Raw genomic sequence first — 24,845 nt, forward strand, 5'->3', positions numbered from 1 at the left:
ACAATTATGAAAAAGGAGGACCAAAAAGACTGCTTATAAACCCGAATTTCCTAATTTGAGAAAGAAGATAGGCAGTATTAGTTTTGACTGTATTAAGAAAGGCAAAATGAGAAACATTTAGGCTGGGACAGTGGGAGACAGCCAGAATAGGAAGCTCCCACTTTAGATGTCATGAGTTCGCAATGATCAAGGATAAATAGAGATATACATAACAGCACTTCAGAGAGAACTCAGGCCAGGAAATATACGTTGAGAGTTCTTTACCAATGAATATAACTTGAAATCATAAAAGTAGATGAGATAGTATAGGAAGAAAGGACAAGATCTTTAGTACATCCACACCTGAAGCAGATGACGAGACAGCAGCAAAATCAAGAATAACATCAGTGACAGGGAAACAAGAAGAAAATGAAATCTACTTTAGGATATTTCTTAAAGAAAGATAAAAAGAATGAGGATTGCAGAAATAGAATTGAGTGCACATGGGAACTTAACAGAGGAAAAGCAGATTAACAGGGAAGCAGGAAAAAAAATTATTCAAAATACATTGTCAGATTTACCACTTAGCCATTCGGAAAGAAAAAAAAAAAAAACTGGAATTCTGTTTCAAGATTTACACAAAAATTAAGTCCAAAGGGGTCAAAGATTTAAACTAAAAAAAAAAAAAAAAAAAAGGGAGTGGATGTTTGGTCTATAAGTTAAATCACCCATTAGAATCCCATCATCTTGTATCAGAGAGTCCAGATCCCTGGCTCTGGCTCCTGATTCCAGCTTCTAGTTAACATAGACTCTAGGAGGCAGCCGTGTTGTCACTGAGTAGCTGGGTTCTTGCCATCCATGTGGGAGACATGGACTGTGTTCTCTACTCCTGGCTTTGCCTCTTCTCCTCACCCCACTCACCCCTGGCTATTGTGGGTATCTAAGGAATAAATCAGCGGATTGGGGCTTTCTCTGTTTCTCCTCTTCTCAAATGAAAAATAAAAATGTAAAAATAAAAGAAATAAAACGTTAAATGAAAAACAAGCACTTGTAATTTAAACACTTAGGTTAATTATTTGAGAGTTACAGACAGAGAGGAAGAGACAGACAGAAAGGTCTTCCTTCTACTGGTTCACTCCCCAAATGGCTGCAATGGCTGGAGCTGTATCAATCCGAAGTCCGGAGCCATGAACTTCTTCCCAGTCTCCCAATGCCAATGCAGGGGCCCAAGGACTTGGGCTATCTTCTACTGTTTTCCCTGGCAATAGCAGACAGCTGGATTGAAAGAGGTGCAGCCGGGACTAGAACCAGTGCACATATGGGATGCCAGTGCTGCAGGCGAGGATCAACCTACTGTGCCACAGCGCCAGCCCCCAAAAACAAGCACTTTTAAAAATAATCTTAGAGGAGGCAAAACTTTCATAAAAAAACAAAACAAAACAAAACAAACACACACACACACACACACACACACACACACACAAGGAAAACCAAAAGCGTAAGAACAGGCAAAGTCAAATGGAAAAAGGCAAAAAGGAAAAAAGACAAATGAAGAGGTTTCCCTTTCATCATATATAGAGTCTCATATATCAGTTTGGAAAAGATGAACATTTCAAAATAAAAATGAGCAAATCATGCCTCAGGCCTATAACTATTGGGTAATAAGGACAGTAGTTCTAGTGATCTATGTGCCAAATGCTAAACATGTCACTAGTTCTACTTTGGCATAATTTTTAATTCCTTCTACCTATATTTGAGGTGTCACAGAAAATGCCATGGAAGAGTAAATAAAAAAAAAAAAAGACACCAAACCAGGGCCATCAAGGAGGAGTGTAGGGATTGATGATTTTCTTGACCTGTATTTTCATTTGGATATTGGTATCTAAATCTCAATTCCAGTATCTTACAAGAAAAAAAGGAACTGATGACACTAGTAACATATAGAGAAACATTAAATAGACCTAAGTGTATAAAAGAAACCTTCTGGATATATGAAAAAATCCCCTTTAAAATCTACTACTGGGGTGGGTGTTGTGGTGCAATGGATTAAGCTGCTCATTGTGATACTTACATTCCATTTTGGAGTGCCAGTTTGATCCCTGGCTTCTCTGCTTCTGATTTAGCTTCTGGCTAATGGAAAGGCAGCAGATGATGGTGCATATACTTGGGTAACTGCCATTGACATGGGAAACTCTGATGAGTTCCAGGCTCCTAGCTTTGGCCTGGTCCTGCTTTGGCTATTGCAGGCATTTGGGGAGTGAATCAGCAGACAAAAAATCTCTCTCTCTCTCTCTCTTACTCTTCCTTTCAATTAAATAAGTATATCTTTAAAAAATAAAATGTACTATGAGTCCTATAGAAATAATAGCATATTTTCTGCATATGCTTTGAAGAAAAGTTAGCTCTGAAGAGTAAAGGACTATACATGCTGAAACAGGTATTATCCAAGGTAATTTGGGTGCCAGCTTTCACATTGGATTGTCAAATTATGTGCAACACTTAGCTATATTTTTATGTAAGTTGAGCTAAACTTTTGCCTTGATTGCAAATTGTTATGGACACACAATGCAGAATAGAAATCGGCTTGTAATGAACTGTGTTGTCCGTTAGATTCCTGTTTCAAGCAGGATGGGCTTAGCTGCACTGTGGTAACAAAGAGAATTCAGAATCTCTTTATGTTTTACTCAAGACACACCCCAATGCAGGCTAAGCACCTCTCCCTGCACCTCTAAATAGTAATTCTTCCAGTACATTTGGAAAATATACAAGGTCAACAAAGGCAACACAAAGATGGAGAGTTGTGTGGCAATGTTTTAAGGGCTGGATATGAAAGTCCTCATATTTCATTCACCTGAGCTATGTCACATGGTCCCCAAACTTACTGCAAAGGAGAACAAGATACCCGGTTGTACTATATGCCCAGAAAGAAGAATCTGTTGAACACAGAGCCCAATCTTAGCCACAGTCTATAGTCTGGTCAACAAAATATCTCATGTTTCCTCTCACTTATCCAATAAACCACAACCATCTCCTCACTACAGGAAATAACCCAATGCTCCTTCACTCACTGCATCTATCTCAGGATCCAATCTCTCTCTCTCTCAGGTCTGCAGGTGGCTCCTCCTGGTTAGGTGACTTATCCATCCAAATGTCAAGGTATCTGAATACCACTTCACTTCAACGTAGGATGTCTACAATGACTATTCCAAACTGGGAAGAATAGGAAATACACAGCAGTCAATGTACTCTGATGATTTTGAAATATACAAAGATATTGTGAAATCCCTATGCCCAGGGGATAGGGTAGAGAAGATGACACTACCAGATTTGGTCTTGATTTTATGGGAGAAATTATTTGTCATGTCTTCTCTGTGGCCCTTGGTCTCTTAGATCCATTGCCCAGGCAATATCTTCTGAAACAATGTACTCCTTGGAAGAGTCAGTCAAAATACTGTTCTATGTAAGTGAAAGTACAATATTTTATTTTCCTATTTGAATTTAAATGGAATGACTTTTATCAAGAATGGATTTGTGTTTTTCTTGATAATACAAACTCCCTCAAACACGTTGTAGATTTGTAATCTATTGGATTCAGCAAGTTTGATGTAGTCAAAACTATATCATAGTTATTTCCTAAAAATAATATTAAAATTAATAATACATGGTTACTTACCCTTGTGCCTCTGCCCATTCAATTTAATGGTGGCTTCTTCTGGGTTTGCTGAACAATTAAAATCCAGCTACCCTGGTATTTTTCCTGAGTAATTTTACTCAATTAGGAAGTTTCAACTCCAAATTGTCACTCAAACTCTTTACGGTTCAAACTCTATAAGCAATTAGGTTTTCTAACCCTGAATGATCTTGAAGTTCTGAACTTTCCTTCATTTCTGCTGGTAAGCTAATTCTTCCCAGAACTTATTTATTCTTTGTAATACTTTGAAATGCAGTTAATAATAGACATGCTAGGGATATAAAACATTTCACCTCTGCCTAAAAATGAACAGTAGGCACAGAGACCTCCTTGTAAGTTGGTGTAGGTAATGGTTCTCAATAAAGGTTTTCCTGCATTCCTACTGAGTAGCAATTCTCTCATCACATGCCATCTACCCTATGGCTTTATATTTTTGCATTTTGCTGGAGCAGAGCCTTACTTCAAAACAACACTTCCTATACTACAGTAAGAAACACTGGCTCCTTAAAAATCCATCCTGCAATGCCAGCATCCTATGTGGGTGCTGGTTCGAGTCTCGGCTGCTCCACTTCTGGTCTAGCTCTCTGCTATGGCCTGAGAAACAGTAGAAGATGGTACAAGTCCTTGGGCCCCTGCACCCATGTGGAATACCTGGAGGAAGCTCCTGGCTCCTGGCTTCAGATTAGCACAGCTCTGGCTGCCATGGCCATCTGGGGTGTGAACCATCAGATGGAAGACCTCTTTCTCTCTCTCTACCTCTGCCTCTCTTTAACTCTGCCTTTCAAATAAATAAATCTTAAAAAAATCTATCCTAAAACCCTCAGTATCTTATTAAAACAGACTTAATTTTAACTAACAATACCTAATAAAATTATGCAATTGCACTTTCTACATGAAAAAGTCTTTCCTTCATTCCTCGATCATCCCAAGTCGGTCAGAACTGATCAACAAGAATTTAAGTTATGGTAAATATTCAAAAAGAAAAAAGAAAAAAACCTAACTCTTAGCATTATTACTGTTATTTCTAATGTTGGGAATCACAGATAATTACAAAACCAAGCAACAGAAAGAAGCTATTGGGCAATAAACTGAGTAGTAAGGAATATCTTCAAGACAATATTAGCAGAGAAATGAAGAAGAAGGAAGAAGAGGAAGAGAGGGAGGAAAAGATAGAGGTGGGGAAAGAGGGGAGGAGGAGGGGAAAAAAAAGAGATTACCAGGTATCTATAACAATAGAAATGTATAGCCTCATGTCCAGCCTCGTGGCATAGTGAGTAAAGCCACTGCTTGTAATGTTAGTATCCCATATGGGCACCAGTTCAATTCCAGGCTGCCCACTTCCAATCCAGCTTCCTGCTACTGTGGCTGAGAAAGCAGCAGAAGATGGCCCGAGTCCTTGGGCCCCTGCAACCATGTGGGAGATCCAGAAGAAGCTTTTGGCTCCTGGCTTTTTGCTGGCCTAGCTCTGGCTGTTGCTGCCATTTAAAGAGTGAACCAGTGGATAGAAGATCTCTCTCTCTCTCTCTCTCTCTCTCTCTCTCTCTCCAACTCCCCCTCTCTTTCTGTAACTCTGCCTTTTTAATGAATAACAGAGAAATCTTTAAAAAAAAGTTTTGCTTAAAAAAGGCTTTTCTCTGTTTTTTACTTAAATAAAAACTGTGGAGTCATCTAAAGTCTTCCACTGTGAAATTATTTCACATTGTTAAAAAGAAACCTTAGTAGGCTTAAATAAATATCAAAAGAATAAGAACCATAAAAAATCACTGAAGCATTCATTTAATTAAAATCGATATCTTCATCATTTCCAGTGCTTATTGATATTTTGTATTTACTTGAGAAAGATGAACCTTCCATATTATTTACAATGTGGTGAACCATAAACCTGTGGCTCTGCTGAAGAGAAATTAATGCATATTTAAGTCCCAGATATTGCCAAACAAACTATACTTGCAATCAGATTGTTTTACTGAAACTGCAGGAGTGCTTCCAGACAGAAACAATGGCTGTGAATGAAAAGTTAAAAGACAGGGTTTGTGTTTTTGTTTGTTTCTGCTCTAAACCACACACTTGACTTGGTTTACTCTGACTAAAGTGCCATCCTGCAGGAAAGCAGGGTGGGCCTGCGGCTGAGGACTTGACAGCCACAATTTAGTACCGGTTCCCTCTTGCTCACCTTTCTGTTCTCTCATCCTAGGACCACCTTCTGTCCCAGGGGCACAGTTAACAAATACTGTCTCATTGCTTATTGTTGTAACTGATCTTTTTATTGCCAGCTTTTAACAGAGGAGGTAGCTCCTTCCAGAAATGCAGAAATTATATTTGAATGAATGACTGAATCAATGAGTAAAGAGTAGCGGGCGCACTCTGAAGCCCAGCCAGCACTACCTTTCTCTTAATGCTGAAAACCCTGATTTAATTGTCCTTTTCTTTTTAATTCCTTTTAGTGTTTCAAGTTCATGTAGTTATTAAAAAGTAAAACTATAATTTTGATCATTAATGTTATAATACAAATGATTGGTGATCACAAAGTTATTTGATGTTAATTTAAATAACTCTATTTTGCAGCATTTCAGACAATATACTAAGAAAAAAATTAGACTGTGACTAGCTCTGTTTTTTTTTTGGATAGTAGCAAAGCTAATTCTGAGAAGAGTGGCCAAGTATATAGAAGATACACAACATGAATGTATTTACTGATGATTAGAGAGGAGAACTCAAACACAGGGATGGTACTATATATATAAGATATGAGATCTTAGGTTTTTGTTATATTTTGTTGGAAAGGGGATTTTTTTTACCTCATCATTTAAAAAACAGGAAACTATAGAAATGATCTTTAAAAATGCTCCAAACATAAAGAAAAATTAAGGATATACTCTAATGTGACCAGTATATATTACATACATGTATTGAAATATCACATTGTGCTCCATAAAATACTTAATGTTATTATTTGTTAGTACAAAATTTAAAAAATTATTTTAAGAATAAGAAATGCTTCCACTTTTCCTGGTAGTCTTTTTAAGTATCTCATGTAGATAAAGTGAAGTTTTCATCAAAGAAGATGATCAGGGAGAAGTATTTTCCTGTTTTAGCCATCAACAGTGGACAGTTTCCTGCCAGCCTGGGAAAATGGGAACAGGATGTAATGTGGCAATGTGACAAAGCAGACTTTTTACAAAGTTAAGTAAGTCAGAAACTAGTTTTACAATTTAGTTGAAACACAAAATATTATTGGTCAGATCTATTTGGATCTCTAGAAATTCACTTTTTTCTTAGTAAGAAAAGATTTAAATGAGATCTTATAATTATATAGAGAGAAATACCTACTCATGAAAAAGATTTCCTACTGACCTTGAATATTTCAAAACCTCCTTGTGCCAAATATTCTAATAAGCATCTATCTGTATTATGAAAATCCTAAGGCAATACTCTGTACTGGATTAAATTCAGGCTATATTCTCCACGACTGCCAAAAACATGATAAAAGGTCACATCCTTTTTATCCAGACATCTGGATTGGGAATTTTCAAGGGAACCTGTTCCAAAGACATGATTATTTGGGTCTTTCCCATTCATCATATTAAACTATAGAAGAAAAGGTAACAAAGAAAATAGATTTCAAAATTTGACAAATTGTCAACATTATCAAGAACATTTTAAAGATCTGTCTAGGTGAGTAAGCACCACACAAATCAAATATTTAGACAAAGTCCCTACTTCTTAGAAATTCACAGTCTAAAATACAGTGTTTAAAGCTAGTGCTGGGAATTACATAGACAAATTAGTTAAGAACCTGGAGAAATTTTAATGATCACTAATGTGAACAAAGAGGCTTGGTGATCAACTAAATTCCCCACATGGATGAGTCTAAACCAGAATCTTGATTTCCTGACTTTCAGTGTGGTCCACTGTCCATTTGATTAACAGTCCAGATTTCTTAACTGTCCGCTCTTAGAGGAGCTTGAACAGCACAAGGGAAACTCCATCGGTTTTCTAATTAGGCAGCACATGGCTAGAATTCCAGCCTCACTAGCTTTTGTTTCTTCACTGATGAAACGTCTATCTGTTCGGAGTAAGTATGTAACACCCAAGAGTCTATGCACCAACAGAACCACTACAGCTACTGTTATTTCCACCACTAGGGAGTGGCTTATGTCTGATTTCTCAATGATTCAATTCAGGTAGAGGCTTACAAAAAGGCAAGGTACATACTGGTATGTGTAAGAAATGAACATCATTAGTAACGACTGTCTTGTTAGTAAGAATTTCAGTGTTTTCCAAAATTTAGAGCAACTCCTTAACATACAAGATTACTTCAAAAAAAAAAAAAACATAAAAATGGAATTAAATGATACTTATTTTACTGCAAATTTTTTAAAAATGCAGGCAGCTTTTTTCTCCCTTTTATTCTTAAAGATTTACTTATTTGAAAGGCAGAGTTACAGAGAGAGAGAGAGAAATAGAGAGAGTGAATCAGAGTCCCAGGCACATTAGCAGGGAGCTGGATTGGAAGTGTAACAGCCTGAACTTGAACTGGCGCCCATATGGGATGCTGCTGTCACAGGTGGCAGTTTAAGCTGCTGTACCACAATACCCACCCACATTTTTTTCATACTACACATTTTCCAAAAATTTTAAGAAGGACCTTCACATACATATGGTTTTATATATATATATGTGTGTGTGTGTGTGTGTGTGTGTGTGTTGATAAGAAAGAAACTGAGGATGGATGAGTGTGGGAAATACATATACTTATATGCTTACATGTACTCTCATTTGGTTATTTTTGTCTGCAGTTGGTTTTCTTCCAAATTCATAGCAATCCACTTAGAGAGGTTTTTTGTTTGTTTTGTCCATTGAATGTAATGTTAGAGCTCATGCATTATCTTCTATTTTAGCCAAAAACCAAAAGGAGAAAAGCTATTTAGAGGAAAATAAGTGGAAATATTTTAGCAGCACATGTGTAACTTTAAAAGGGCCTCATTTTGTGTTGCTTTGCTGCTGTCACTGATGGTGTTTTGGTGAGAACACACATCGTAGTTCAGTAACTGTGAGTACTTTCACATCTGCATATTTTTGAATCATAATCAGCATTTACAAACTTGCATTCTATAATTAGATTGGGCCTATAGGTCTGTTTTTTTTGAGTAGTACAGAATTTATTTTAATTGCATATAAACGTCTTTAACAGGGACATATTCTTTCCATGTTCCCAAAGTCCTCACCAACCCCCATATCTTATGTCTGCATGTTTCATTATAAAAATATTGTTTCATGCTCCCTGAAAGCATTAAAATTTGTAGCCATCAGGATAAGTATTACTGTTATTAACCTTTATTTCAGAGAAAGAAAAACAATAGAAGAAAAATAATTGCTGAAGATAAGACGGATGGAAAGAAGCCATTCAAATGATTTGTATGTAAATTATAAAATAGTTTTTAAAATATGGAGACAAGATGAAATCTGTTGAAATATAAAGCACAATAAGAATATAAGTCCCCTCAAACCAAGATTTTTAAAGATAAGAAAAGAGCACCACCCATCATGGAAAATTCCTTGGGTAGAAATTAGGATTGCATTGGGTTGTAACACAAATCCAAATATGGTGGCTAAACAATACAGGTATTTTTCTCCTTCATAGGGTATATAGATCCAAAGAATAAATACTCTGTTCTTATGATTATAAGATGGATTTTCTATATCTAAGAATTATGTTCCATTATAGAGGGACAAGTGGGTGACAGAGAAGAAAAGGTGCTGTCTTTTAAGTGAGAACATTTAATGTTCTGAAGAAGTCTCACCCAGTAATTTTTAGTGATATTTTATTGGTCTGAACTGCATCACACAGTCAAACACAACTCATAAAAGTAGAACTTTGAATTGAAATATTGAGAAAGACGTAGGGTCTGTTGCTATAAAAGCAGCACAGAAAATATTTGGAGTAATTTTAATAGCTAAGAATCATACAGCACCATTTTACATGCCAAACAGTTTACATACACTAATTCATTTAATGTATATCTTGCAGTGGACATCATTTTGAGTACAAGTAAACTGTGGCACATAAATATTTAATAAAATGAAAAAAATCATCTAGTTAGGAAATGGCACTGCCAAGATTTGAATCCAGGCTCTTTGTTTCTAGCACTGTGTCTAGATACTATGATGTATATATTACACATCTAAGGAGGTACTGGATTTGGAACTATCATGCACAAAAGGAGTGGAACTGATGCTGTTGGTTAACTTCAAAGTTGGCCTTTCAAAACTACAGGAGAGTAAAAATTCCTACTTCTTATTCCCATGTCCTGCCCCTTCCCACAGCCCATATAACTCAATAACAAAAGATAAAAGACTCACTTTGCAACAGTTTTGTATCAGTTAACATATTTTCAGTGTTCAGTAAGAAAAAGTTAATAGAAGTTGTCTTCAATAATAAGAGATCGTGGTGGCTCATGACAGGAAGCCCCTAAGCATAGCAGATATTAAGCATAGCATGATAAGGCTTAAATTTTGTTTGAATGTAATTCTCGTTCTTATGCACGCCTATGCGAATTAGCTGTATTTTAAGGGTAGTTTTTCTCAAGTAAGGCAATATTCTTTTTTGGCTATTTCCAGAAAGAGAGAAATAAAAATACACTCCACATAGTTCTTGATTAAGAGCAATAAAGAACTCTTCCCAACACTTTCCCAAAGAAATTCTCCCTTTGTCCAGAACTAGGCCCCTTGGACATTACAAAGTAATCACTAGTAAGCGGGAAGAGATTACATTACAGAGTTTGAGCGAATTAAATAATGTTACAGTACAGATGGAGTGACTTTCCTGGAAAGTACTGTGTGACTAAAGGATAGTTAGTTGTCTGGCAGAAACTTAGCTTCTCCCATGCAGGATGGAGAAGATTTGTTAGTGTCAGGTAATAATGCTATCATATATAATTAAAAAATTCCAAAACAACAAATTAATGAGAAAGTAAGGAATCCATAAAATCTTCTGACTAGTATGAAATTTTCAATCAGCAATATTAGAGACAATAGAATTATTTATTTTCTCAAATATCTCAAAAGAAAACATGATTTTTAAAATCAGAATTATATTTCCAACTAAACTATCAACCAAGGTTAAAAGTAAAACAAACACATTTTCACATATAAAAAGATAGAAGAGTTTTAATTTATTTCATCTATACCATGTTTCATTTCATATTTCTGGGCTTATATTTCAGAAAAAAATGAGAGTGAATGAATGGCAAAAATATAGAATATAAAGCATGGAAGAAAAAAATGAGGCTATCAAAACAATTTTCTGTAACAGCTGAGCAGCTGGCATGAATGTCATCAGTTAAACAGGTAGGCAAAAGACTGCAAGAGGAATATCTTCAAGAGCAATAATGGAATGGAAGTCAAGCCGTGGCCAGAGTGATTAAGCACTTGTACAGTGTTAGTGACATAGTGAAGAAATATATGGCTCTTTATAATGAGAGGGAAGGAAAAAAAAATTGGAATGCCAAACATCAGATTGTACTCAGTAATTAGGCATAAATATAAAGTGTTAATTAAAACTTTAAAATAAATTTTTAAAAAGAAAAAAAAGAAATACCTGCGTGAAAAAGTCATGATCTTATCACAAAACAAACTAATCTCAACATGTTTTTAACCAACTGATACATTCAACCTAGATCAGGCACAATGTTGCAGGGGTCCTACTATTAGACCCACAAAGAAGGCAGTGACAGGCGGGCATTCTGACACTGTGGGTTAAGCCACTCTTGGGATGTCTACATTTCAGGTTGGAATGGCGGGTTCTGGTCCTGGCTGCTCCCCACTTCCAAAACAATTTCCTGCTAATATACCTGGGAGGTAGTGGTTGATGGCCCAAACACCTGAATCACTGCCATTCATGTGGGAGACCTGGATGAAGTTCCTGGCTATTGTGGCAATTTGTGGAGTGAACAAAGATGGAGGATGTCTGTTTCTCCCTCTCTGTGTGTCACTCTGCCTTTCAAATAAATTAATTAATTAAAAAACAATGAAGGGCATAACTCAAGCAACTTGCTGGTTCTTCAATCAAGAATAGTTCACAGGGCCGGCGCCGTGGCTCACTAGGCTAATCCGCCTGCGGCACCGGCACTCCAGGTTCTAGTCCTGGTCAGGGCACCGGTTCTGTCCCGGTTGATCCTCTTCCAGGCCAGCTCTCTGCTGTGGACAGGGAAGGCAGTGGAGAATGGCCCAAATGCTTGGGCCCAGCACCCGCATGGGAGACCAGGAGGAAGCACCTGGCTCCTGGCTTCAGATCCGCACAGCACGGCAGCCTTAGCGTCCATTTGGGGGGTGAACCAACGTGGAAGGAAGACCTTTCTCTCTGTCTCTCTCTCACTGTCTATAACTCTCAGTCTCTCTCTCTCACTGTCTAACTATGCCTGTCAAAAAATTAAATAAATAAATAAAAATAATAGTTCACAGTCATAATGAAGAAAAAATTGTGGTATGCTCATGTTCTTTCAAAAATGGAAAAAACAGTTGCAGAAAATAGTGTAAATGTTATCAACTCTTACAATATAAATGAGAAATTGTAGGCAGAGTTGGAAGAAGAGTAGGAAGGATATTAAAATGGTAAAAATATGAATATTTCATTCTAATTGTGGGCAGACATGCCTTTTAAATTTGATGCAACAATGCAGAGAATTTCAAGAATATTGTGTAGCATTATGGCTGTGGTTACATAAGGTTACCTCCAAGAGGTAGGAAGGAAAGGACTTGTAATGATATGCTCCGCTTTATACTTTTATCATGTGAATATATTAGTTTGATAGAAGTGAAAATATATAATGAGATTAATTTTAAAAATAAAAGCAAGTGTATGGTGAAGACTTTTGGTTAGAATGTGTTTGGAAAATTGATCCTGTGGGTTTGCCTTTACTCTCCCTAAATGTTGCAGCTACATAGTAAATTGCTTTTTAAGGTAATTGAATCACAAGACAAAGAAAAGAGGAGTTGATAGAAGAAAATGAGTCAACAGGAGTTGGGTGATTGGGGTAGGGGTTAAGATGTTGTTTGGGACACACTTATCCCATACCAGAGTGACTGGGTTCAAATCTTGGCTCTCATTCTCATTTCAGCCTCTTGCTGATGGGAACCCTGGGAGACAGCAGGTGAGGGCTCAAGTGTTTGGGTCCCTGTCACCCACAAAGGAGATTCAGACTGAACTCCTAGCTTCCTGCTTTGGCCTGGTCCAGGCCCAGATGTTGCTGGCATTTGGGGAGTCAGTGAATGGAAATTCTTTGTTTACCTTTCTGTCTCTGTCTCTCTGATTTTCAAATAAACGAAACAAATAAGGATTAATCAGGAAACCATTAAGACAAGAAGCTGACATAGCAGATCAGAGAAAACTGAAAGTCAATTCCTAGCAGAGATGACATCCAGCACAAACTGATTTTCATGGATAGAATAATGGAGAGAACCTGATATGGGAGGCAACAGGTATCTATGAAGGTTGGATGTAGGTGAGACTGGAAATAGGCTTGGTTTAAAGTCTACGCAAAAAATAATCAATACCTCTGTATTTCTTCCCATACCACACTTGCCAGTTGACAACTTCTTCATAACTGGCTGAAAGCTGAGACTTATTCTTTGGAGAGTAAACCCACAGGGGCTTCATATTCAATATTAACTGGAAGTAACGACACTGAAAAGAAATGGTAAACGAAACTCTGTGCCCTGCACAGTGAGATACTACAGCTTCTTCCCCAGCTAAGATTTAAGGTGAGTGATTCTTGCAGGATTTCTCTCTGGGAAAGGTGATTACCGCAAGAACAAAATACTTAGTCCTATAAATAAAGTCGCCCCAGCAGGAAGGTATCTCCTCTGGTACCCAGAGCCTACTACTTGAAAAGAATTCCCTATCCTCAGTCTACCCCATAAATGTCAGTTCCAAAATGATTTTTTGTGTGATTCAGTCATCATAGAAACACAAAATAAAGGACGGCCAAAGATGTATGGAAATTTCCAACATAAAATATGGATACCAAATCCTAAAGGAAAAAAAATTGACAATTCATGGAGAAAATGCAAACTTTCTATGAAATTATAGAAATTTCAAGAGGAAAATTAAAATTACTGGTCAGAAGAAGAGAAAGACAAACAAGGAAAGGATACTGTGAAAAGAAACTCCAAATTAAAGGAGAAATCTATGAAATTCAAGCAGGAGCATGTAAATTAAAAATGCAGTAAAGGTCCAGAAGACTAAGCTGAAGAATTTTTCCAGAAAGAATTAATCTGGCCAAAAGGTTACAAAGAGAAAAAGACTAGAAAACAGATGCAGCCATTCAAGAACACCTAACAGAAAATAATACAAGTTCTAGTGGGAAATTAATACAAGGAAAATTTTCAGGACTGACGAGAAGCTACAACTTTTTAGACTGGAATGGTTTAACAAGTAGCTGTCTCTGGAAAAGAGGGAAATAAGGATGGTGCATTGTATTGTGCAATTTTTGGGGTGAGGGTAAGGAGAATAATTCCGAGGGTTTCCATGGTGGGACCAGTGGGATGGATGAATGAAACAGGCTATATTCTTAGGGGATAAGTTCACACAATGGCTCAGACTTCCCACAAGAAATCTGGAAACAGAAGTCAATAATGCTCTGAGTTTAAAACTGAGGGGAGGCCGGTGCCATGGCTCACTTGGCTAATCCTCTGCCTGTGGCACAGGCACTCTGGGTTCTAGTCCCGGTTGGGGCGCCGGGTACTAGTCCTGGTTGCTCCTCTTCCAGTCCAGCTCTCTGCTGTGGCCCGGGAGGGCAACGGAGGATGGCCCAAATGCTTGGGTCCCTGCACCTGCATGGGAGACCGGGAGGAAGTACCTGGCTCCTGGCTTCGGATTGGCACAGCGCCAGCCGTGGCAGCCATTAGGGGAGTGAACCAACGGAAGGAAGACCTTTCTGTCTCTCTCTCTCACTGTCTATAACTCTATCTGTCAAAAAAAAAAAAAAAAAAAAAAAAAAACCTGAGGGGAAGGGTGAGCATTTAGTGCCACAGTTGACTGCACTGCATCCATATCTGAGTGCCTGGATTCAAACTGGGACTGCAAATTTCAGTCTCCTGCTATTGTACACACTGGGAGGCAGCAGGTGATGGCTGAAGTACCTGGGTCCCTACCCCCTGAGTGGGAGATTTGGATGGAATTCCAAGCTCTTGGCTTAGGCCTGGCCCAGCCATGGCTGCTGTAAACACTTGGGAAATGAAACAGTGGATGTAAGATCTCAGTCTTTTTCTCTCTTTCTCTTTCAAATAAAGGAATATTTTTTAATAAAGTGAAAATAATTTTTTAATTGTCACTTTCCCTAAGTGTCAGTCACATACGAAGGCAGAATAAAGACAGTTGTAATCTTACCAAATCTCAAAAGTATATACATTTTCTCTGGACATTACATGAGAATTTATTCCCCATCACACCCCCCCCCAAAAAAAAGTAAAAGGAAAAAGAAAGAAAAAAAGTAAAAGGGAGTAGTAATTCATGACAGAGGGATGTATAATATTTAAGAAACCTGGAATCCATCATAGTGTAAAATCAAGTAAATTCAGAGCCAGCACAGTGGTGCAGCAGGTTAAGCTGCTGCCTGCAATACTGGCATCCTGGCATCCCATTTGGGATCCAGTTCAAGTCCCTGCTGCTCCACTTCTGAACCAGCTCCCTTAATGTATTTGAGAATGCACCATTTCATTTGGTATGAAATAGTGATAGGACACAGAAAACCGAGAAAATGGCAAAGTAATTATTAATTAAAAGAAAAACAAATTGAACCAAAACAAAACATAATCTTCATACCCTAAATGAATATGCATTAATAAAAATGTAAACTTTTTTATTTGACCAAAAATTTGCATGTTATGAGTCTATAATGTTGTTACAGCTTAATGTTTTCATAGTACATGAAATATATCCAATAATAATATCTAACATCATAAATTTCTTTAAAAAAGGGTGAAGTAAGTTATTTAAAAATATGAGGCTAATGCCAGAAGAATCAGCTAAAAAGAATTGATGATTTTACCTCTAGGAACAGGAATTACCATTATATTTTATTTTAACACACTTTGGAAGGTAGATAATAGCAAACATAATGATTTGTCTGTAAATATAGCAAGTATCTTCAAAATCTGTTTACTTTCTTATTTTGAATTTAAGAATTTACGGCAAAATTTACATGTTAGGAAAAAAAATTCAGAGGCCAGCACTGTGGTATAGTGCGTAAAGCCTCTGCCTGCAGTGCCAGCATCCCATATGGACACCAGTTCGAGTCCCTGCTGCTCCACTTCCTATCCAGCTCTCTGCTATGGCTTGGGAAATTAGTAGAAGATAGCCCAAGTGTTGGGCCCCTACACTTGCAGAAGAAGCTCATGGCTCCTGGCTTCAGATTGGCCCAGCTCCAGCCATAGCAGACATTTGGGGGAATGAGCCAGTGGATGGAAGACTTTCTCTCTCCCTCTCTTCTTCTTCCTCTCTGTTAACTCTGCCTTTCAAATAAATAAATAAATCTTTAAAAAAAGAAAATTCAAGGGCTAATGTTGTGGCACAAGGGGCTAAGCTGACACCGGTGACACCAGCATCCCATATGAGCACTGGTTCAAGTCCTGGCTGCTCCACTTCTGCTCCAGCTCCCTGTTAATGTCCTGGGAAAGCAGCGGAAGATGGCCCCAAGACCTTGGGCCCCTGAGAAGACACTCCTGGCTGCTGACTTTGGCCTGACCCAGCCCCAGCCGTTGTGGCCATTTGGGAAGTAAACCAGCAGATGGAAGATATCTCTCTCTCTCTCTCTCTCTCTCTCTCTCGATCTCTGTATCTCTGCCTTTCAAATAAAATAAAAAAAATTTTAAAAAATAAAAAATAAAGAAAAATTCATCACATAAGTATAAACATTATTCATGTGAATTATAATGATACTCATAACATTTGCCTGTAAAGTAGTCTGTTAGATGGTTATTCAAATGTGGTGAAGTACAGCTTAAAGTAAAATCTAGGGGCCAGTGCCATGGCTCAATTGGTTAATCCTCCGCCTGCAGTGCCAGCATCCCATATGGGCTCTGGGTTCTAGTTCCGGTTGATCCTCTTCCAGTCCAGCTCTCTGCTGTGGCCTGGGAAGGCAGTGGAGGATGGCACAAGTGTTTGGGCCCCTGCACCTGCATGGGAGACCGGGAAGAAGCACCTGGCTCTTGGCGCAGAGCCAGCTGTAGCAGCCATTTGGGGAGTGAACCAACAGAAGGAAGACCTTTCTCTCTGTGTCTCTCTCTCTCTCTCACTGTCTATAACTCTACCTGTCAAATAAAAAAAAAAAAAAGTAAAATCTAACATCTATGGGTCAGAATCTAAGTAATCAGGAGGGTTATGGAAGTGTATGTCACTGAATCAACCTGTTCTTAAGGAATTATGACTTTGAAAACACTTTTTTCACAAGAGTTACCCCAAAATGAAGTAACTGTCCAAAACTAGTAATTGAAGACATTCTGATTCATCCATTTAAAATGATAGATTTATCTACTTATCCATTTTTTTCTGTGTCAGGATTGTTCATGGGAAAACTAAAAGATCATCAAAAGTGATTTCCTTCAGGAAAATAAAAAGAAAACGAGTAATTTGATACTTATAAATATTAAAATATTTAGTTAAGCAAACTAAAAAATAGATGATTCCTTTTTGTTTTAGTATTTTGGTTTGAATATAACAGGAATCACTTAGTTCCAGTTCAATTCCAATATAATGAGAATAGAAAGGTGGGGAGGAATTCATCTTAAGGAAATCTCAGTATCTCAAGGAATTGCAAAGACAGAAGTACTACCTTGGTCCATGAGACGTTGGAACAAGAAATGGCAGGCCGGCTCACACTCCCTCTCAATTTCTCTCAGGACATTTGCTTTATTTATGTTTCTCTATATCATCCAGCTATTTCTGTTGTTCTGTTCACATGGAGAGAACCATGTCTCACTCCCAGAGGTTTCAATTGTCCTTCATGCAAGAAATTAGCTTTGACTGAAACTCTTGCTACTAACTAGATTGCTCAGGAAGGATTTTAATGGGTCAGGTCCTGTCCTTGGCCAGGGATCAACATTAGAACATGGAGTCAAGTTGTACAAACATGGCTGCCATCTCCTATACCCATGACTCTGTGCATGGGAATTGGGAATGGTAGGAGTCCTCAGAGAAGACAAGATAGTTGTGAACTTACTTTTTCTTTCAATAATTTTGTTAGGCCCTTCTATGTGTCCAGCACAGGGTAACTAACTCTGAAAAAGACAGACATGTTTCTTACCCCCAGAACAATCTTACTATTGAGTTAGGTGTGTTGATGCAGAGAGGGAATTGATGAAGACTATATTTATATATGATTAAATTGCTAATGTAATATAAGGCAACAAGTGATATGGTGTGCATTTAGAGGTGATGTGGAAGTAAATGAGAAGAGGTATCTCCCTCAGACTTGGGAGGTTAGTGATATCTTCGTGTGAGAAACACCTACACTAAGAATACAAATATGCATAAACATCAGACTGATCAGTAGATGAAGACAAAATATAATAGGAATGACAAAGACTGTACATTTATGTGGACACATATATAATACTGGTGAATCCAAAGAAAAATAATGTGGGACTGCTGATGGATGTTTTGGTTTGAATTCCCTCAACAATCAGACTTTTATGCGAGATAAGACAAAAAAATCCATGGTGTGTGTGTGTGTGTGTGTGTGTGTGTGTGTGTTGACATGGTTTTAACAGCTTCTTTCCATAAGGATAGGCACTAGCAGATTACAGGTTTACATTTTCCCTTATGTAGCAACCCTAGCAAAAAAAATCACACATCTTCTTTAGTAGTTTTAGGAAACAGTTCCAGGAATGAGTCCCAGTTTGGGACCACTGAGACAGACAGACAGACAGACAGACACACACACACACACACACACCATGGAATTTTTTCTTTTCTTGCCTCAAAGTCTGATTTTTGAGGGAATTCAAACCAAACATCCATCAACAGTGCCACATCATTATATACAGACACCTGGGATTGGGGAAGGTTATACTTACATGACAACCAAATAGTGCATATATGGAGATATTTCTTCATAGGGCATTATTACTAGAAGAATGGGTGCTTGGCAGGCAAAATCAATAGATGTCTACTAATATTTATTTTATACTTGGAAGTATGCCATGAGCTATACAGACTTAGGAACAAAGAACTGTTTTGTCATTTTTTTAACCAAGTCTATCCTATAATTCTCTTCTATCAGAGTAGTTACTTATATGTAAAAGATGAGTACGAAGAGTAAAAACTAAAATCACCCACATTTTTGTTTTCACTATATCATAAATATTTACACAAAGTGAACAAGTATTCTTAGATTGGGTCACAGATTTTTTTTGAATATTTTTGAAAATCTAATAAAGTCAGTAAACCTATTTTTTAGAAAATTATTTGTCTACAGAAACTTCTGGGGATTGACAGTCTACATGAAGCTCAAGTTAAACACCCTGACTAGTCTGACTGAATATTTCAAAGCTCTCAGTTCCTCTGCAAGTAAACAGATAGTCCTTTTCATAGTTGTAAAATGGGAATACCATTTAGATGAATTTGATGATTTTTTATTTTTAAACTGCTGAAATTATAAAGATACACAAAGACTAAACAGTATTTTCATACTGCATTCTTATTCAATTCAGTGTCACAATCTTAAATCAGGGCAGATAAACTGTATTCAATTTCTGGTGAAGATACAAGGGCAAAAAATTAAGTCTTTCTGAAGCTTTTGGATATTGTTTACTCCCATAATAAGGAAGGCAGCTTGCTGCCTAATAAGATGTGGCCTGGGAGGTTGCTTTATCAATTTGTTGATTCCTTGGAGGAAAAAACACATTTTGGAAACAAATCCAAGAATAAGACTTACATGAATGCAATCCATTTACACTGAGGGTGCATTTCTGTACTGTGTCAAATAAAGAATTTTATAGAGAAATTTATTCCTTCTACATTGTCTTCCCTAAATAATACAACATTCAGGAATTAAATATGTATACGTGTCTTTAGGGCACACTTCCGGGTTTATCGTTTTTTATAACTAATAATATAAACAACCATACATTTGTGAAAATGCTGAAATGCTAAACTTGAAGGTTTGCCAGATAAAACACAAGGAGGTCCACTTAAATTTGAATTCCAAATAAGCCACATTTACTAAGACAAGTATGTCCCAAATAGTTCCTAGTATGTACTTATCCTAAAAAATGTTGTTTCTTATGTGACACTCTTCTTGGACTGGGAATCTTATATTTTAATTTGCAAAGTCTGGCAACCCTATAAACTTGGAAACAGTATTTTAATCATTTATAAAAAATGCTTAACTGAATATTAAAATAATTTTAGTATGAGAATCTCATTTTATGATCAGATATGTTTTCTAGCTACAATGACTATTGAAAAATATATATAACTATATTTTCTTTGACGTTGTACTAGAAAACAGAGGGTTTTTTTTCATCAACAGTTTCTACTCACATACTTTTTCACTTCTGTAGAAAGTCAGAATCAAGTAAATATTTATTTCAGACTGATTTCAGATACATTCTTTTAATGTCTGAAAAATATTATGAAAAGTTGCATTTTTTGCTTTTAAAGTAACTGATATTTTATATGTGATCTAAAATGATTTGTTTTTGAAAGCATAAACTTTTCTGTAGATATTAAACCCGTGAGTCTAGAAAATGAATAATTCATTTTTAAGTAAATGGGGAATTATTTTGTGCTGTTACTTATACATTTGCACATTTATAGTTAAGTAGTAATTTGCAATAGACATGGCATTAGTTGTGAATTGTGGTTTTCAATATCACAGACACATTTGTTGCTGTGGTTTTGCAATATCATTCCCTGATGCTTTTCTCAATTGTGGTTTTCATAATCATTGTTTGATAGTCATGTAGCTGTGGTTTGGGGCTGCTATATCCATCTGGACAGAGATAATTGCTTATAGGTTTCGTTGTCTTTATTTTATAACCTTAGTGAGCAAAACTAGGAAAGAGAAAAATTGAGTCTTAAATATCATTAATATTCTCATTAAAATGATGACAAGATATAAAATGTCATAGCATCCTTTACATTCATTCATATTACTGTAATTAATATATATTTATAAATTTAGATAAGCTAATATCTATTTCTAACAATGCATTCGGTTATACTATCCATCTCACCTTAAACTCCCTGATTTTTGCTCCTTTCGGTTTTTAAACTGAATATTTAGTTAGGATTTATTTGTTTCTCCTTTTCTTTGAACATTTAACCATGGCAAATGCCAAAAGAAACACTGTTATGATATTTTAATTCCAATGGGCATTCCTTTTGGGTGACATAAAAAAGTCGGCCAGTTTTGTAAAAAGATCTTTGAAAACCGTAATATACAACACATCCGATTCTAAGCCCACCAATTTAACTGTAATGAATTGAACATGAGAAAGTAAAAATCTGTGGTTCTTTGTCTCCTTATTCATTCCACAACACAAACACAAATAACCCTGTTTTTCATGGTACTTAGGGCCTTAATTTGTTGGTTCTTCCGGGGCAGGGATTTTTGTTCTTTAGCCCAAATTACAACAGCAAAGGACCATGCATTCTACAACCTCACGTGGTAACACTGGTAATATAATAAAATTCAGAATTGGTCTTCAGTTTTGTACTCGGGTTCTGGCCGTCCTACCTTCGGATAGGGTAACTCTGCCCATCTTCCGGAAGATGTCCTGATGGAGTTATAAATGACCCTGACTACAGTGCCCCCTGCTCACGGTGCATCCTGCATTATACTCAATCAGCCCAGACTCTCCGCTGACCCCCAGACCCTTTTAGAGCATCGAGTTTGGTGGGGTTCACATAGCTAACAAAGGGGACAGAATTTCAGCTCAGAATGGACCATCTCACATCCTCCTAGGGGAAAAGTCAGCAGTGTCTGGGGGATGGATGTTAACTGTAGTGGGTTTATTAGTCAACACTGGTTACATAAAGCAGCCTGTGTCACTGCCACTTGGACAGTAGTCCCTTCTGGCCCATTCAGGAGAACGCATTTAATACTCAGTGTTTGAGAAACTGTGAGAACCGAAGCTAACCTCACACAGCTCAATTAGGCTAAAATGATAACGATGCAACCCCCCTCAAAATTTCTTCTCCATTAGGCTTGCAGTCTCCGGCATACCACAATACAGTAATTGAATAAGAATGAAACAAAACTTTAGAAGCTACAGAACCATGAAAGAGTTACTGGGTCTTACCTGCTTGGAAAATTATGGCAAGTTCAATCTTTTATTAGTCGCTGGGCGCTTCCCTGAGGCCGAAGAACTAAGACAATGAAAGGTTATGGGGCGGGGTGGGTCGTGCAGAACTGTCAGAGACTTCCGCAAAAAGTTAGGGTTCTTATTAAAAAAAAAAAAAATCCTTTCCCACCTAAGGCTAAGCACCTGGCTAACGGTCTCCCTTTTGGATAGGAGAAAAACCTCTGCCTGCCTCCCAGTTCGGGGACTTGACAACTTAAAATGGAAACTCGAGGTGACATCCAGCACTTTGGAGGCTGCTTCTCTGGGCGCCCCGTCCCTGCGCACCACGTGGGGCGCGGCCCGGGTCCGCAGGTCTCCGGGGAACCTGAGGAGCGGGGACATGGTCTCCTGAGAGCATGGAGAGGACAGCAGAGGACTTCCCTGGCCCCAGGACACACAGTTGGCATCTGTGATCAGCTGGCTCTCCTCAGCCCTTTTGCCAGGGGCCTAAACCTCGCTGCCAAGAGGCTGCGAGGGCGGGAGCCGCAGGGGTGAGGCGAGGCGGCTGCGCAACTGGAAGCGCAAAGTTTAGGGGGAGCCTGAGATTTCTTTGTACCCCGCTGCGGGGGCAAGGCGCGAGCGAGGGGGCGCTGGGGTCCCTTAGAGGGGTCTGTTGGAAGAAGTTGCCCGAAGAGGGGGGAGGGGTGCCCTGGCAGCCGCCGGGCGTTGACGCGGTGACAACCGCAGAAGGTGGCCCCCCTCCAAGTCCTCCCCACACCTCCCCCCTCAACTCCAGCCACCCCCCACCCCCGCCGCGATCCCCTGCACTGCACGCGCCCGAGGCGCGGGCCCCACTTTGCATCCGGACTGGCTTTGGATGCAGCCAATCCTCCTTTCGCTGATGGAATAGCCTCCCCTCCCCGCAGCCCCGGCGCGCCCCTCCCTCGCGCGCCTCGCCGCCTCCCGCGGCAGAGCCAGAGCGGCGCGGCCCGGAGCGGCGGCGGCGGCGGCGGCGGCGCCCGAGTCCCTGCCCCGCGCGCCGGAGAGGGGAGAGCCCGCGCGCTCCTCCTCCGCGCCCTCCGCCCCCGCTCGCCCGCGGCCGCTCTCCCTGCGCTCCCGCTTTCTCGTCCTTCTTTCCGTGTGGCCCCCTCCTCGCGTGCCCCTTTTCTCCCTCCCTGGCCATTCGCTCGTGGATCCCCGTTCCCCCCGGGCGCTCTCTCCGCTGCCCCCTCCTCACTGTCACACTCTATCTGCCCCCTTCTCGCTCCCTCTCATTTGCCTGCTCATTTCCCAACGTGGCTCCGCGGCTCCCTGAGGAGCCCAGCGGCCGGATCCCGCGCGCCCCGAGCACCTGGAGTCCGGCCGGCGGCGGCAGCAGCGGCAGCTGAGGCAGCGGTAGCGGCCCGAGCCTGGCCAGCGGCGGCGGCGGCGGCGGCGGCGGCGGGAGCCGAGGGAGCGGCAGCCCGGACTGCTGGCACCGCAGGAGCCCCAGCGGCAGCGGCCGCCGCCGAGATGTCCCGGCGAAAGCAGAGCAAACCGCGGCAAATCAAACGTAAGTTTGCGCGCGGGGCCCGGAGTTGGTGGGATTATTCCTGAGGAGGGGGGCGCGCGGGGCGCGGAGGGCGGAGGGGGAATGTCAGGGAAAGCCGCTCCCGGCTCTGGGATTTGTTCAAACTTTGCCAGAACGGTCGGAGGGACAGCCGGACCGTCCTGGACAGACAGCCGCCGACGCGGGCGGCGACGCGGCTGCGAAGGTCAGCCCTGCCCGCTGCTGCGCTCGGCCTTCGCGCCCGGGGTTTCTCTTGGTTGTCACCGCGCGGGGCCGGCCGTCGAGCCGGACGGGGCAGTAGCGCTCTTGCGGGCGCTTATTGTTATTGTTGCTGTCATTGTTGTTGCGGTGGCCCGGGCGCTCCTTCTGGGAACCACTTTTCGCACCTAGGGTGCCAACTTCTCAGAAAAGCTGACCGAGACCTCAGGGGCGAGGATGGTATCTTCTCTAGGCTGGGGGAAATCGGAGGGTCCGGGTGCCGCTCCTGGGCGGTGCCAGAGCCACGCCAAAGCCGAAGCGAAACAAAAAGTAGGTGTAAAAGTTGGCGCCCCTGCCTCCGGCGGCCGTGCGCCTCCGCAGGGCGGGCGCGGAGCTCGCGGCGGCCCGGGCGCTCTGCGGCGCGGGGTTCAGAGGACCGCGGGACCTGCGGGCGCGGGGGAGCGCTGCCCGGGAGGGGCCCCGCCACTCCCCTGCTCCGAAGCTGCGACTTTGCAGGCAGCTGGCTCGGGAGAGAGTGCGGGGCTCGCTTTCCCAGCCCCTCAGGGTCCCGGCGGTGCCTGGAGGACCCTGCGGGGCCAGGGACACCTGCCCGAAACGCACACACCCGCGGAGATCAACTCAGTCAACTTTTCGTAGCTTGGGGAAAATTCTTCCAAGAGTGTGTTACAGGCCTGCGCCCCAGCTTCAACGCTTTGCCCGAAAAAGAAAAGGAAGAAAGAAAGGAAAAAAAAAAAAAAAGGCAACAAACCCGTATTAGTTTATTACTCCCAGCCGCGCGGTGCCTCGATTTCTTGCTGTGGTGAGGAATCTGGCAACTAGTGTGCAACTAATTATTGCGTAATTTTAGGAAACGATTTTAGGAGGGCTCCCCCCTCCCCTCTTGGTTGTTAGCCACACTCACCCCACCCCCAAAAGTTGAAAATCCTATTTGGTGTAGTTTAAAAATAAATCTTATCAATCAGCTTGCCCTTGAAATGGGGGCCAGGTTCTGAACAGTTCACCACAGTTAGGTCTGGGTACGTATGAATGATCCTGGCCTCTCGGTCGTGACTTGCTAGCTTTCATGTAGTGGATCTCTTCTCTTAAGCTTCACTTGCCAGGCTGTGCTACTTGCGTTAA

General features: G+C 40.3%; 1 protein-coding gene across 2 annotated transcripts in view; it reads left to right on the plus strand.

The window, feature by feature from the left end:
* Window positions 1-22,741: 22,741 nt before the first annotated feature.
* Window positions 22,742-24,845, plus strand: part of ZFPM2 (zinc finger protein, FOG family member 2) — a 507,451-nt gene continuing 505,347 nt past the window's right edge. For both annotated transcript variants that reach the window (XM_008255815.4, XM_017341487.3), the window contains exon 1: window positions 22,742-23,510. In XM_008255815.4, the coding sequence (XP_008254037.1) occupies window positions 23,471-23,510 (40 nt within the window). In that variant the 5' untranslated portion in view covers window positions 22,742-23,470. The remainder of the gene's footprint in view (window positions 23,511-24,845) is intronic.

The sequence above is a fragment of the Oryctolagus cuniculus genome, chromosome 6 (assembly GCF_964237555.1).
Source record: "Oryctolagus cuniculus chromosome 6, mOryCun1.1, whole genome shotgun sequence".
In the NCBI taxonomy this organism is placed as follows: domain Eukaryota; kingdom Metazoa; phylum Chordata; class Mammalia; order Lagomorpha; family Leporidae; genus Oryctolagus; species Oryctolagus cuniculus.